This window comes from Centruroides vittatus, unplaced genomic scaffold (assembly GCF_030686945.1).
Source record: "Centruroides vittatus isolate TY-2023 unplaced genomic scaffold, ASM3068694v2 contig_19, whole genome shotgun sequence".
Classification (NCBI taxonomy): domain Eukaryota; kingdom Metazoa; phylum Arthropoda; class Arachnida; order Scorpiones; family Buthidae; genus Centruroides; species Centruroides vittatus.
Window position 1 is genome coordinate 4,921,090 of NW_027121169.1, and position 16,795 is coordinate 4,937,884.

A 16,795-nucleotide genomic window follows, 5' to 3' on the forward strand; every position below is an offset into this window, starting at 1 on the left:
GCGCCCAAGTGCAATACCGATTATGCCGCCCCTGTTTAACTACGACTACCTATGCTGAACTTGCCAGCAATACCAATTTTCCGCCCCCTGGACGTGCCGCCCGCGTGCGGTGCACGCCTTGCATGCTTGCTTACGGCGGGCCTGCATATGATTACATTTGATATCATAACGAATACAAATTAGACAGGTGTTTACCTGTCTAATTTGTATTCTATATCATGTTGGATAAGATATACATAATTAAAATCAACGTCGATAATTAATAAAATAAAATTTAACATTTATAGAACATATTATTAGAAAATATATGTACTATAGGATATGCAGTAGTAACACGTCATTTGCCGGAAGAATGAGTAAAAGCAGTTTTGTTTCGTCGAACGGATGTATAAAACTGTTACATCTTTTTATTTAATTATATCGTTTTAATAATTATATACAAATATTTTCTATACACATTTATTACTATTTTTATCATGAGGAAAGGAATTACCAATTACTTGATATTTACAGGATTAAATTTAATTTTTATGTGTGAAGAAGTCCGGAATCACTCAAGTAAATAATTATTTATTGTATTTAAAAATTACTTTAAGAACTTCGTTAAGTTTCTCAAAATTTTATAATATTCTTGTTTAAATTACGTACATAATAATTTTTTGTTACAATTTTTAATTGTAGAGTGTGCACCGATCACAATCAAGAATGGATTTTTTAATGCAACTGCACGTCGATATGAATGTAACAAAGATTATTATTATTACATGTTTGGAAATAATAGGTTAGAATGCCAAGAGGATGGAAATTGGAAAGGTGAAATACCCTATTGTGGTAAGTAGTGCTACTTACATTACTTCAATGCCGGCATTTGGGAACCTTTACCTAAGATCTCGACTTAAAAGAGAAGATGAACTTTTTTTCTCAATGTTAGTACACCAAGTATAGAACTATATCCCTCATATAGTTCTACACCACTATGCCTCCATGCTTTAATGCAGGGATGGGCAACCTTTTTCTATGTAAGGGCCGCATTTTAAAACTTTTGAACTGATGCGGGCCGCATACAAGAAAAAGAGAAAAAAAAATGTTGGTAAATCAGAATTATTTATTCATGTATAATTATAAATTAGCATAGGTATACTTAATTTAGCTTCTGGAACTGATGTAAACGTAATATATTGGAAATATTTGGTTAGATATTCGTCACTGCTAGTTTTAAATTAGTTTCCATGTGTCTGTTAGCCTTGTTTTAATTTTTACTAAATTCTAACAATTCGAAAAAACTATTCACATACATAAGTTGCAAAAATAACGTTTGAATTTTTGCTGCATACTTCCTTAAGCTGGGAAATTGATATATTTATTCACATTTTATGCGTCGCGGGCCGCAAAATATATGAATGCGGGCGCCCGCATGCGGCCCGAGGGCCGCAGGTTGCCCACCCCTGCTTTAATGTATGAAACATGACCTCACGTCATGCTTCAAATGTGGCCTTACGATCGTGATTTATATAGTTCAATATTAATTATGTTCCGTGTATAATATACGTACAGTACCTACTAATATATTACAGTGGAGCATCGATTATCCGGCCCCCGATTAACCGACTTATCGGTTAACCGACCGCGTCCTAGTCGGCAAATTCAAATGTCCGCTAGTGATGTGGCGCTACAATATTTGGTTATGTCTTGGCTACTTTAATATTATTTTTGTTAAATTTTTGCATGTTTTAGCTGGCAGCACTGGCTCGCCATGAAAGGGAGGCTAGTATTTAAACCAGGCCTAATACACTACCCTAATAATGTATTTTTTCATACTTTTCGGTTATCCGACTTTTCAGTTATCCGACCAACCCCAGTCCCCAATTGAGTCGGATAATCGATGCTCTACTGTATTATTATACATTCTAATGAGGAGGTCTGTGATGCAATTTTGCCATCGCAACGTGAACGTCTATCCTGAGTTCTGGCTGGTATAATTATCAATTTTTTCGCCCTTAAATGTGATATTGCCCCTTGAGAAACAATTGTTTAAATAATAATTTTAAGTAGATCTACGTCAATGCGACACATAGGCGATCTGCCGAGGGGATGCCTCCCGGGAGAACTTTCTATGGGAAACTGGTTTCTATTTAGGTGTTACAAACGTCAAGAAAATTCGAAAAACTCTACGTGACCAGCCCGTTGGCAGGGGGCGAATCGAAGATCAGTGTTCAGTAGTTTTATCAACTCGGCCATTGATTAGCCTATTGAAGTATAAACAAACCTCTAACATGTCTATAAATTTCGATCTGGTCAGTTAAGATGGAATTATTTTTACTCAATGTTAACTGAAACACCTTTGTGTAATAAAAGCAAACTTTCTGATTATTCTTTGTAATTTTTCATAATATAAATAATTAATGTTTTAATTCAGCTAGAACAATTTCTGTACAACTATGGAAAGGCGATTATGAAATAATTCTTAAAAATCGATGTGAAAATTCTAATGGTGATAAACCATGGGAGATAGAAGTATTCGGTAAACCATTCTCTGCTATTAGAATAATATTTAAAGGTATGTTATTTATATAGGCTAATTACAATTTTTACAATTTCTTTATTGATAATTGTAGTGTTTCCTAGAAAATTTTGATAACATTGGATGTCCTGACGTGAATTTAAGTATCAACAAGAAAACGTACGATGAAAGTTATAAAATTTGCGAATTTGGTAAGTCAATAAATCATTCTTTTAGTAAAACTCAGTCACTCGTGTAATGTTAAAGTGCCAACTTTTACCCTGAATATCTTTACGATCAATGAACCGATTTGGATTAAATTTAAAACAGTTAGTGTCCACACTGAGTACTACGGAAGTCTTAAATTACGAATAATTTCGTTGGATCTTTTTTGGACTTACGCGATCGGCATTTTGTTGCCTAGATTTACAACCAGAGAGAATACACACACCAAGCTACCGAACTATCTAGGCGTCTGCGTATGTTTAATAGCTCTTTCGAGAGCTCACCCCTTTCTGTTTGTCTTTTTGAAGGGTTTCATTTAGAAATACTGTATTGAGTATTTATAAGATAATAACACATTTTCGAAATTCCAACATAATATTGGTCAATCAGTTATCATGTGACATGACTTACTGTAGACTGTCAAGTGCGATATAGAATTATTATTAAAGCTTTGCTATGAAGTTATTAATTAGTGAAAAATACTTGAAATCTCATAAAAAGAACTAGATTGAAATATGAAGCCTACAATTTCCCAGGAGAATAATAGCTTCTTCTGAGAAACAGTGTGGGTAGATTATGCTTTAAATATTTTTAGCTTAGAGAACGATCTTGAGTAGATTGGATCAATTCATGAGTAGAGCGACAGAAATTATCACAAGTTTTCTAATATTGTTTATCATAAAACTTAACTATCATAACAAGGTGTTTAATGGTTGGAATCAAATTTTTAACAATAGTTGATTCATCAACTATTGTTAAAAATTTAGTTATTTTTAAGTCTGTCGTAGTATTTCAAGATTGCATTTCCAGTAACATTTTAAAAAATACAGTACTTACAGACTATTCTGTCACATTGCTGTTCTTTTTCAATCCTGGAATCAGGTAATGCATTTGCAATACGTCCTCGTAATTTGTTCTTTAAAGATAGATTATTTTTAGCACTAAATCACTTACCGTATATCTCGGCAGATAAGACGACCTTAAGATAAGACGAGGTAAAAATTTTCGTCAAAGTTTTGTAGTTTTAGCATATATTTGTCCTATAAGACGACACCCAAACTATCAATGGCCTATGAATTTCGTTTAGATCAGCAATCATCATCTGGATAATAACACTGTATAGCGTATACGGAATTATGTCCTATTCGTTCAAATTTTATTTTCTTGCATCTAGCGGCACAGCCTTGTGATTGTTGCAAACATTCACACTGATTCGAGCAATTCGAGTAATGAGTAAAATTGACTATTCACAAAAACATCGTATGGCCTATTCTATTTTGTGGACATACTCTACTTTCTACTAGTAAATAATTACGGTTTGTCCGTTTTACTATTATGGTTTTAATTTATATAAATTTCAATCTAATTTTTTGTGTCTGTCCTATAAGACGACCCTTTTAATAAGGGGCCTTTTTTTATGATTCAACTATCGTCTTATCTGCGGAAATATACGGTAATTCCAATTCCATCTCTGCAACATTTCTTACAAGTGGATTCATATGTAATTTTTAACTTTATTGCCTTGATCAGTCATAACCAGTCATATTTTTTACATATTTTTTTGTTTTTTCTGTTTGCTTGTGTGTATGGAAGCACGATATTTCTTACCCTTTTTGAAGCTTAATAACTCCTGTGCTTTTCGTCGAAAATTTCTGAAATTTTGCAGGGAGGTTTGTGTATTAGGGGATTGATGCTATTAAATTTCAGTGGCTAAAGGTGGACGGGATGAAAAGGTAAAGAGGGTCGTGTGTCATATCTGAGTAGGGTCGGATTTAATGACGATTTTACTCGTTATTAGCATTTACAATTTTTTATAAAACCCATATACCCTGCAAATTGAACTTTTTGCCATTTCATAATAATTAAAAATATAAAAAGTTACTAAAATAAAAAATGATAACAGATTGCGCCATCAAATGTTGCCGGGAAAGTTAAGCAACTCGTTGCCGGACTTTTACTTCTGGAGTGGAAAAACTTCCGGAATCAACTCTTCGGCTATTGACAAGCATAAAGTTTAAATAATAAAAAAAAAATTCATGTGCCTATTTATTAATCTTTAGCTAGTAGCGTAACAAAGCGAAAGCCATGGGTTTTCTTATCTTTGTAAATAAATAAGCAAGAAAAACTGGAATAGGCTAAGTACAGGAAGACGATTTAAATGTGACATATTTAAGCACATTTATATGTTAATACAATATCTAAGAGCTTACTCTTCATCCATAGTTCTAGTGGTGGGGCGTAATCTAATTCAGCCCTCCTAATATCGGTTCTAGTTACGCTACTGTCTTTAGAAAACAATCAAGATTATTAATTCATATATCTCATATTAATATTAATCCATTATTCAACATCATATAGTTATTTTCTTTTCTGTATTTCAGATAACAAGTTCTTTGCATACGAATTTAAAAATATTATGAAAATAAACATTAAATTTACTATAAAGAAAGATTCGTCTTATTTTGATTTATGTGGAATCTGCGTTTATTCCAAATCAGGTAGGTGCTTTTTATTTTAGTACTAGCTGACCCGGCCACGCGTTGTTGTGGCTCAAAATGTATCTATTATAAATGTGTAACACTTCCCCCGTAGGGGGAATTTCAAAAAATCCTTTTTTAGTGTATATTCTGTTGACGTCACCTATTAAAACGCAATTAAAAACGCAAAAAACCGCATGTAAAATAGTATAAATAGAAGCCGAGTTCTTCACAGTAAGCCTTAATCCTGTCCCTTTCCCCGCTGGGAAATATCGAAAAATCCCTTTTTAGTGTATATTCTGTTGACGTCACCTATTAAAACGCAATTAAAAACGCAAGAAACCGCATGTAAAATAGTATAAATAGAAGCCGAGTTCTTCACAGTAAGCCTTAATCCTGTCCCTTTTCCCGCTGGGGAATATCGAAAAATCCCTTTTTAGTGTATATTCTGTTGACGTCACCTATTAAAACGCAATTAAAAACGCAAAAAACCGCATGTAAAATAGTATAAATAGAAGCCGAGTTCTTCACAGTAAGCCTTAATCCTGTCCCTTTTCCCGCTGGGAAATATCGAAAAATCCCTTTTTAGTGTATATTCTGTTGACGTCACCTATTAAAACGCAATTAAAAACGCAAAAAACCGCATGTAAAATAGTATAAATAGAAGCCGAGTTCTTCACAGTAAGCCTTAATCCTGTCCCTTTCCCCGCTGGGGAATATCGAAAAATCCCTTTTTAGTGTATATTCTGTTGACGTCACCTATTAAAACGCAATTAAAAACGCAAAAAACCGCATGTAAAATAGTATAAATAGAAGCCGAGTTCTTCACAGTAAGCCTTAATCCTGTCCCTTTTCCCGCTGGGAAATATCGAAAAATCCCTTTTTAGTGTATATTCTGTTGACGTCACCTATTAAAACGCAATTAAAAACGCAAAAAACCGCATGTAAAATAGTATAAATAGAAGCCGAGTTCTTCACAGTAAGCCTTAATCCTGTCCCTTTCCCCGCTGGGGAATATCGAAAAATCCCTTTTTTAGTGTATATTCTGTTGACGTCACCTATTAAAACGCAATTAAAAACGCAAAAAACCGCATGTAAAATAGTATAAATAGAAGCCGAGTTCTTCACAGTAAGCCTTAATCCTGTCCCTTTCCCTGCTGGGGAATATCGAAAAATCCCTTTTTAGTGTATATTCTGTTGACGTCACCTATTAAAACGCAATTAAAAACGCAAAAAACCGCATGTAAAATAGTATAAATAGAAGCCGAGTTCTTCACAGTAAGCCTTAATCCTGTCCCTTTTCCCGCTGGAAAATATCGAAAAATCCCTTTTTAGTGTATATTCTGTTGACGTCACCTATTAAAACGCAATTAAAAACGCAAAAAACCGCATGTAAAATAGTATAAATAGAAGCCGAGTTCTTCACAGTAAGCCTTAATCCTGTCCCTTTTCCCGCTGGGGAATATCGAAAAATCCCTTTTTAGTGTATATTCTGTTGACGTCACCTATTAAAACGCAATTAAAAACGCAAAAAACCGCATGTAAAATAGTATAAATAGAAGCCGAGTTCTTCACAGTAAGCCTTAATCCTGTCCCTTTTCCCGCTGGGGAATATCGAAAAATCCCTTTTTAGTGTATATTCTGTTGACGTCACCTATTAAAACGCAATTAAAAACGCAAAAAACCGCATGTAAAATAGTATAAATAGAAGCCGAGTTCTTCACAGTAAGCCTTAATCCTGTCCCTTTTCCCGCTGGAAAATATCGAAAAATCCCTTTTTAGTGTATATTCTGTTGACGTCACCTATTAAAACGCAATTAAAAACGCAAAAAACCGCATGTAAAATAGTATAAATAGAAGCCGAGTTCTTCACAGTAAGCCTTAATCCTGTCCCTTTTCCCGCTGGGGAATATCGAAAAATCCCTTTTTAGTGTATATTCTGTTGACGTCACCTATTAAAACGCAATTAAAAACGCAAAAAACCGCATGTAAAATAGTATAAATAGAAGCCGAGTTCTTCACAGTAAGCCTTAATCCTGTCCCTTTTCCCGCTGGGGAATATCGAAAAATCCCTTTTTAGTGTATATTCTGTTGACGTCACCTATTAAAACGCAATTAAAAACGCAAAAAACCGCATGTAAAATAGTATAAATAGAAGCCGAGTTCTTCACAGTAAGCCTTAATCCTGTCCCTTTTCCCGCTGGAAAATATCGAAAAATCCCTTTTTAGTGTATATTCTGTTGACGTCACCTATTAAAACGCAATTAAAAACGCAAAAAACCGCATGTAAAATAGTATAAATAGAAGCCGAGTTCTTCACAGTAAGCCTTAATCCTGTCCCTTTTCCCGCTGGGGAATATCGAAAAATCCCTTTTTAGTGTATATTCTGTTGACGTCACCTATTAAAACGCAATTAAAAACGCAAAAAACCGCATGTAAAATAGTATAAATAGAAGCCGAGTTCTTCACAGTAAGCCTTAATCCTGTCCCTTTCCCCGCTGGGGAATATCGAAAAATCCCTTTTTAGTGTATATTCTGTTGACGTCACCTATTAAAACGCAATTAAAAACGCAAAAAACCGCATGTAAAATAGTATAAATAGAAGCCGAGTTCTTCACAGTAAGCCTTAATCCTGTCCCTTTTCCCGCTGGGAAATATCGAAAAATCCCTTTTTAGTGTATATTCTGTTGACGTCACCTATTAAAACGCAATTAAAAACGCAAAAAACCGCATGTAAAATAGTATAAATAGAAGCCGAGTTCTTCACAGTAAGCCTTAATCCTGTCCCTTTTCCCGCTGGGGAATATCGAAAAATCCCTTTTTAGTGTATATTCTGTTGACGTCACCTATTAAAACGCAATTAAAAACGCAAAAAACCGCATGTAAAATAGTATAAATAGAAGCCGAGTTCTTCACAGTAAGCCTTAATCCTGTCCCTTTTCCCGCTGGGGAATATCGAAAAATCCCTTTTTAGTGTATATTCTGTTGACGTCACCTATTAAAACGCAATTAAAAACGCAAAAAACCGCATGTAAAATAGTATAAATAGAAGCCGAGTTCTTCACGGTAAGCCTTAATCCCGTCCATCTCCCCCCGTAGAGAAAATTTCGACATGTATATTATATAAAAACACGTGCATATTCGAATGCAACGTTGTGTCAAAATTTCAAAGGAATCGGTAGGAACAAACAAACGTTGTATTTTATTTATATAGATAGGTAGAAAATGATCTGCTTAGGTCCATTCTCACAGAAAAGCATAATGCCTCACAGAAAAGCAAACTTAGGTCGTCTGAAGTTAGCGCCATCTGTTGGACATAAAAGCCTTAATCCATATATAAATTTATTTTTGAAAGGGAGGAAATGGTGATCTTCACATATGCCACAAACCTTCGCGGGAATGTATTAAACAACTTTTTAAAGTTTCATGGCAATCGGATAAATGGTGTGGTAATGCATGAAGGACAAAGACACACACACACACAGAGACATACATTCGTTTATATATATATAGATTATTGAAGTTATTATACCAGCTAAAAAGGCTAGAAAAGTGGCTAATGTTATCTATTACTTTCCCAGCTATTATATTTAACTATTGTTCACTATTCTTGACGAAAACTATAGCTTAAATTTTGTCTAAATTAACTTAGTCTAAATTAAAGCTTTGATATACATGTTTTTCCACTAATATCTTGAAAAAAATGTTTAAATACACAGTAATAACATTCATTTGTTTCGGTAAAGTGAAAACTTCCATAAACTGTCAAATTAAATGAACTGTTATCGAATAATGCTGTAGAAATGTGCATAAAAATGTTATATAATACGTAAAATAAAGTAAGAAATATCAAGTTTCTATTAACAAATTATTTTTTGAATGTCGAATTACTTCCAATTTCTCAGCAATATATAGCCTAAGTTTCACACTAATATTTTCCCTTTTCTATTAAATTTATTTCATTTGAATATCGTAATTGGGTTAAATAAGCTTGGTAAATAATACGTTTAATACATTAACAGAAGAAAAATGTCCCATTGCATCAATAAATCTACCAAATGGATATATTTCTCCTTCAAATGTTAACTCGTTAAACTATGGAGAACACCTGTCATTTAATTGTGATGAGGGTTTTCAACTGAATGGGTATCGATATCTTTATTGTGGAGTGACGGATATATCGAATGAAATACCTCAATGTCAACGTAAGGAAACCATTCAGGCAGCTTTTATGTGTAAAATTTTATTTTATTTTTAATTATCTTCATTAAATTTTTATGAAGGGATCCAATGCAAAAATTCTCCGAGGAAAATATTAAATGGTATATGGGAAAATTGGAATGGAACGAAAAGTTATTTTTATCAAGATGAACTTCGTCTTGTTTGTAATCCTGGTTATAAATTAAATGCCACAGGAAGTATTAAATGTTTTAAGAACGGAGAATGGTCCCATACCCATACATTTAGGTATTTAATAGCTTGTATAGGTACGTAAATATTTTATTTTTTAAAATAACGAAATAGTTGCAGTTAAAATAATTTATATTTTTAAAGAGAAAAAATTTGCAATGTATTTAAGTAAGTAAATAATAACAGAATAAGATTTTAAATACGGGAATAAATAGATTTATAAATCTTATGTATTGAACTTTCACAGAGATTCGATGTAAGAATTCCCCCATTTCTACAATAAATGGAATATGGAAAAATTGGAATCAAAGTAAGAATTACTCCTACGAAGATGAACTACATCTGAATTGCGATTATGGTTATAAATTAAATGCCACGGGAACTATTAAATGTCTTGAGAATGGAGAATGGTCCCTCACTTCTGCTACTTGTTTGAGTATTTGAAAATTTCAAAAAATTTTATTTTATTTGATTTTTCTTAATTATAAAGTTTCGAACGTTAAAATCAATATCTTAATTTTTTACAGAGAAGAAATCTTCAATTAATTTAGGTATGTTCAAAATTAAGTTGTCAGGTACTAATTATTTAAGTAGCTACACAATTTTTCTTTAGTCATTACAGTAGTGATTGTTGCTGCAGTTACGCTTGTCGTATTGGTAGTTATATACTTCATCATGTTAAAAAAAAGGTTAGAAACATTTCTGTAATTGTATAATAATTTAATTAATTTTATATTGAACAAATTGATTTGAAACGAATGAAGACATTTGCAGATTTTATATACAGGATAAGTCTGGAATCATAAGAGAGTGATTTTTATTTTTTACAGGTAAAGCATGGCGCTGAAGAGAAACGAATCCAAGTTATTTTTTATGGTGGAGACGGCATCAAGTGTTAAGTTGCCTAACTGGCTGCCTTCAGGCTGTGTATGATTGCGAGCAGATTGGATAAGTTAGGTAATTTCACGCCGGCTGCAGGTCCCTACCATCAAAATGACGAATTATTTTCTTATTATTCAGGGCCATGCTTTACCTGTAAAAAATTAACAAAAACCAGCACAACTAGTCCTTTCAACGTAAGTTGGTAGTTTTCAAACTAGACTTTAGCACTTTTTAACCAGTTGTAGGGAGACACTACTTTATTTATTTGTAAACACTTAATTGTTTTTTCCAGTCCTGGTGCATTGGATAGCCTTTTTTCTTAGTAAATGGTTTAGTCTGGTTTGATAATTCTTATCGTTCCAGGCTTATGAGACACCTTTTATATCTTAATTAATAATTTTGCATATGTTTTTTAACATATAGGTTTGTTGGAATTTAGTCTAAAAATGACTTCTATCATAAAATAAATTAATAAATTACAATTTAACATGTACAGAGTGACTATAATTAAAGTTTCCTATTCAGAGCATTCTAAATGTAACTAGGGTAAATGTACCAGTTCTGGCCAGAAAACAAATTTAACTTAAAAATATAATCACAAATGAAACAAACTTTTATTGTTAACTGTTCACACAGTTAACAATAAAAGTTTGTTTCATTGGACAGATTTGAATATGTGGTGATTATATTTTTAAGTTAAATTTGTTTTCTGGCCAGAACTGGTACATCTACCCTAATTAGCGTATTGGAACGAAAATTAGTATACAGATTATGGAAAAAATACGAAAAAGAATTCTGTAAAAAAAAAAAAAATGAGTTCAAAAACTTTCGCTATGGGGGCTTTACGGGAAAATATACGAAATATAACGGTAACGAACAAAGACCAATCTTAAAGTGACATTTTAATTTGTTATTTTAAATATTATGAATAAAGTCAGCAAAAAGAATCACATGGTTGTAGGTCATTTAGAGAATAGGGTTTATCATAGAAATGCTGTAACTTTGACAGATCTAAAGGATTATATTACACTGTACGTACAGTACAAAGCATTACAGAAGAGCAGTTTCGGCCAGCTGTTCAGGCGATGAACTGTATGCTCATCGCCTCCAAGTTTTACACCTAAACAATGGAGCACACATTACGAAACTTCCTGACATCAGTCAACAGTCTCTGCTGAAGACTTTTTCCTTGTGGAACGAATAAACATGTTTTTGTTGTTTTTTTTCATGCATTTTCCGGCGCTTTACAGGAGAATACCTCTTTGATTACAAACACAATATTTTGTGTTCTCCTGTTTATGAACATCTGTAATAAAGCTATTTCCTTTAATTAAGCTGTGACAGAACCATTGGATATGTTATTATCTACAAAAATATAGGAACCTCCTTTAGTATGAGAATTTTATATATATGTATGAAATTTATAATAATTATTAAAATATGAATGGAAGATTTCAAAATAAACTTTTTCATAGTCGACCCATAGTCGATTTCATAGTATCCCACTGTAGTTGACTTTCATTGTTTAACATTTTACCAACACATTTCATACGAATTTGGTTGACAGTGATAAATATGAATACTTATACGGTACGAATACCAAATAGTCGAGACTCTGGAGTACCTGGAATCGAATCCAGGCGAGCAATTGCCCAGGAAATTTTTCATGGACTGTATTTTTTTACATTTATCACGAATATGTTGGGCCCTAGTCGTTTCCATTGTAGGCATGGTCGAATCAATGATGGGTCTGGAAGATTGTAATAGTGCTTAGTAAATTAATTTTTAATTTAAAAAAAAATTTCTTTCTTTACATATTTACAATCATTGTCACGACATACTTGATTAATGAAGTTATCAATATTTTAATGCAAATTGTGATAATGATTTTGTGATTGCTCGTCCATAAAATTAATAAAATTTATTTTAGGAAAAGAAGAGACCAAGATGATGAAAGAATTATAAAAAGAACGGCATGTGAAATTCCAGTCGATGAAACAACCGAAGTTGTATCGCTAGAACTTGCAAACAACGAAGTAAAATATGAAAATTTAGATCAGTACATAAATGAGAGGCGTGAAATTATTATATTCATGAAGAAATGTAGTGTTTATGAAGAAATATAGTGTTTGTAACTATTTATATTGGTGAAGAAATGTATTCTGTTAATAAAGCATATCGAAACGAGCGCTTCGAGATCTCTTATAGATAGATATAAATTTTAATGACTGTAAATTACAGAGTCACATTCAAATATTACGTGACGTAAAAAAATGTTTAAACGAACTTTCAAGCATACTCTCAACGGAGCTGGTGTGAATTCTTCTATTTAATTACACGTATATTTAAAATTTATGCTAATGTAATTTTCGTAACATCGCGACGCTTCTACCACAGTGATATCAACTGTAATGTTTATATTATAATTACTGTATTATGAATCTGAGTTCATATGACAATCTCTAATATTGCCAAGTACAGCTCAGTAAAGATATACTAGCTTCATTGACATTACTATGTACTCAGATTTGATAATTGTATAGTATACACACAATCTATACACGATCTGTAATTTCTTTCTTGCGAAATTTCAGACATCCGATCAGTTAATAAAGTTTAACAAATTTATTAACAATTTTTCGTATATAGAAATACGAATAAAAACCGAATTAGTTAATTGTTCAAAAGTACTTTGAATCGGAATTAAAGTAACAAACCGGAAAACCAGAATAAAAAGACAAGGAAATCCAAAAACTTCACTCTCCATACTCAAATTATTGAGCTAGAACGAATGGAGATCAGCCCACCAGTGGCCAAGCGGTTGTTCCCTGAACCTTGGGCAGTTCGGTCGTGGGTTCGCTCCTGGACAGGACGGGCTGGCCACGTGGAGTTTTCCGGGTTTTCTCCACGTCTGTAACGCCCGAATAGGGGCTAGTTACCCTTAAAAAGATCTCCCGGAAGACGTTCCCCCGAGTGCTACATTGCCTTAACTTAACGAATGCTGATTAATTTTATTGCCAAAGTATAGGCTACAGAAGTAAAAAGACCAACTTTATAATACAGTTATCTTTGATAAAAGAAGTCATAATTTTCTTAATATACTGTTTCTCACACGTAGATATTTTATTAAATGATATTTTGGATTACTTTCTGAGCGAACGAGCATCGTTTTATGCTGGTTCAAGCAATCTGTATTTAAGGAAAAATTAACGTTTAGATGGTCTATAACTCCGTTAATGTTAGAAAGTTTTTGTTGAAATCTATCATCCTGATTCCATATTCGTATCAAGTGAAAACAACGCCAGTGGTGTAGCGAACTTAACTGGCGCCCGGGGCACGACACTTTATTGGCGCTCCCTCCCCCTCCCCTCCCCCTCCCCCTCCCCCTCCCCCTCCAGAAAGATATATAGTAATATAATATATAGAATTTACTCGTAATAAGAATATAATACAAATAATAATAGAATGTAGTACCTACCTTAAAATATCTATAATATATTACGAATAGTCACTACCTAACTACGCTTCTACAAAATACTATACTGTTTTTCGGGATAAATAGGGACACAGGCTCAGGTTAGGCTTTAAATTTGAGACGAGAAATCCAGTTAAAAAAATCAAGACTAGGATTGGATTCGGAAATATGTCTGTGTCAGTGGAAAAGTCGGACATACTATCATCTAGAATTAGTTAAGATATCTATTTTACATATTTATATAATTGTTTTAAAAACATACAGTTTTTAAATAACAAAAAAAGTTAATATACAGTAGAGCATCGATTATCCGATTTAATTGGGGACTGGGGTTCGTCGGATAACCGAAAAGTATGAAAAAATACATTATTAGTATAGTGTATTAGGCCTAGTTTAAATACTAGCCTCCCTTTCACGGTCGAGCCAGTGCTGCCAGCTAAAACATGCAAAAATTTAACAAAAATAATATTAAAGTAGCCAAGACATAACCAAATATTGTAGCGCCACACCACTAGCGGACATTTGAATTTGCCGACTAGAACGCGGTCGGTTAACCGATAAGTCGGTTAATCGGGGGTCGGATAATCGATGCTCAACTGTAGTTCTACTAACTCTTCCAGCCCATCGACACCTACGCCCATCAACGCTTACCGCTTGTGCTCTGGCGCTCCATCGTGTTTCAAATTCACGTTTAACAGTTTTCTTTAAAGCATTTTTTTTTTTAAATAATTCCCATCGTAATGTTAAACGTGAGGAAAAGAGATATATGTTTTCAATTATTCCAAAACATGTTTCAATGACTGGATCTTGCTTAGCTGCAGTAACTCCTACTAAATTTAAGGAGTGGTTATCACAATTTACAAATAATGCTTTATTATTTTTTTCCATAATTCTTCGTTGAACGCCAGATATGCGACCTGACATCACGGCAGCATTATCATAACATTGTGATTTACAGTTTGTTAATGAAATCTGATCGGAATTTAATTTTCCTAAAATTGTATTTTTAATTGAGGGTGCATCTTTAGCATGTATTTCAATAAATCCCAAAAAAGATTCTTTGATAGAAACTTTTCTGTTGGTAAAATCAATATCTACATACCTAAAGACTTGCGACATTTGTTCTCGATGAGCGATATCAGGAGTCGAATCAAATGAAAGTCTATAATATTTATTTCTTTTGATGTCACTTATGTTGATTTCGAACTGTGGATGCCAGAAGATGGATAAATTCATTTTCAATTTGTGGTGATAGGTATGAGACAGTTCTTGGCGTTTCCATGACATTTTTAAGATGATTTGCTAGCAGTGGATCAAACTGAGCTACAAGTTTAAGTAAAGATAATAGGTTTCCGACATTTAGACCATCTTGAAGCGCTAGATTTCAACATGACCACGTAAAGGAAGATTTTGTATAATCAGATACTTCATGCAAGCTAATATTCGTTGCAATGTATTTCGCCACCGTTCTTTTTCGGACTGTATATTTGTTTCTAATGATGCATCGATTCCCGTTTTATTAATTAATCTTCTTTCTGTTTCTTTCCAAGTTGTAAACGATTTTCGATGATTTGGACGTCTTTCATGGCTAATAAATTTATTTTTTAGCTCCATTTATTAAAAGCAGATGTAGTTACGAAAGATGATTGTGTAGCGGAATTTGATGTAATAAACAGTAAGCAACAAAAGCATTATGTTGCATTATTTTTTGATGAATATACTGTAATAACCAAGATCGGTTAATTTCAGTTCCTTCTTCTTAATTACCGACCCGTCGAGAAAACCAAGATTTTGGCATTAGACGATTAGCTGATGTTGCTACTGCATTTAGACTGCATTCGTTCTGAAATATGCGGGATCCACGAATAATCATTTCTGTGCGAAGTTGTTTCGATATTATTGAAAATTATTACTGAATTTTAAATAAGCAACATTTTTGAACTCCAGAACGTCTGGAATTACAGTGAGTGTTTCTGTTGCATTTTCTGTACTTTTTATTAGATATGGACGTGGATTTGGAACTTCAAATGTACAGTACCTTGGGCCCCCATATTCATCATCTTCAAAGTCTTGTATTTCTTGTGATGTGTTATCGCATAAAAGTTTAGCAGCAGTATGAGTAGGGGAAATACGTACAAAATGACATAGTCAACATAATTCGAATTCGGCGGTCTCAAGCGCGCAACTGACCACGACACCACGTTATCTGAGAGGCTTTTACTAACCTGTCAAAATGTGAACGCACTCCTCTCATTCGCCCGGGTGTCATGGCCGACGACAAGCATTGATACGTTACGAGTTTTTTTCCTTGCAACAAGTTTTTGTATAGATGGTAAGATTTTCACTATTTTATCTATTTGTATAGCATTTATTTCAACCCTCAAGAAGTCGTTGTTGCACTTAAATAACTTTTTTCATTAAAAATATCATCTTTGTATTTATTTTATAATTTTGTTTTTTTATACCGTTATACGGACATGCATAGGCAACAGACATAATGACATAGGTATATCATTTAATCCATGAGAGCTCAGTCAAGGAACTTACTTCTTAACGTTTTATTAATTATAAAAAATGGCTTCAAAAAAATCTTTCATTATTATTTTAAAAAAACCAGCTGTTTTATATGAAAAAAAGGTTTTTTTTAATTTTTTTTCAATGCGTCGAACTTGGTTCCTAAATTGCTTTTTTCCCTTTGAATTGCCAACTTTACAGGGGTCCCCTGCGATTCGGTTTTTCTGTACCATTAATCTGCTGCTACTAAAGAACATCCATCGTCCTCTACTCTTTCTATGTCTATTGAGATTTCTCCAGTCCCAAAAGGAC

At 33.3% G+C, this 16,795-nt stretch overlaps 1 protein-coding gene across 1 annotated transcript; it reads left to right on the forward strand.

The window, feature by feature from the left end:
- The first annotated feature begins 388 nt into the window (after positions 1-388).
- LOC136970238 (complement component receptor 1-like protein) lies at positions 389-13,129 on the forward strand. Its single transcript, XM_067264663.1, has 11 exons — positions 389-558; positions 682-831; positions 2,417-2,557; positions 2,626-2,712; positions 5,107-5,223; positions 9,225-9,407; positions 9,486-9,689; positions 9,860-10,048; positions 10,140-10,163; positions 10,226-10,301; positions 12,425-13,129. Exons 1-11 carry the CDS (start codon positions 477-479, stop codon positions 12,618-12,620), a joined length of 1,449 nt encoding a protein of 482 aa, XP_067120764.1. The 5' UTR covers positions 389-476; the 3' UTR covers positions 12,621-13,129.
- Positions 13,130-16,795: the final 3,666 nt, after the last annotated feature.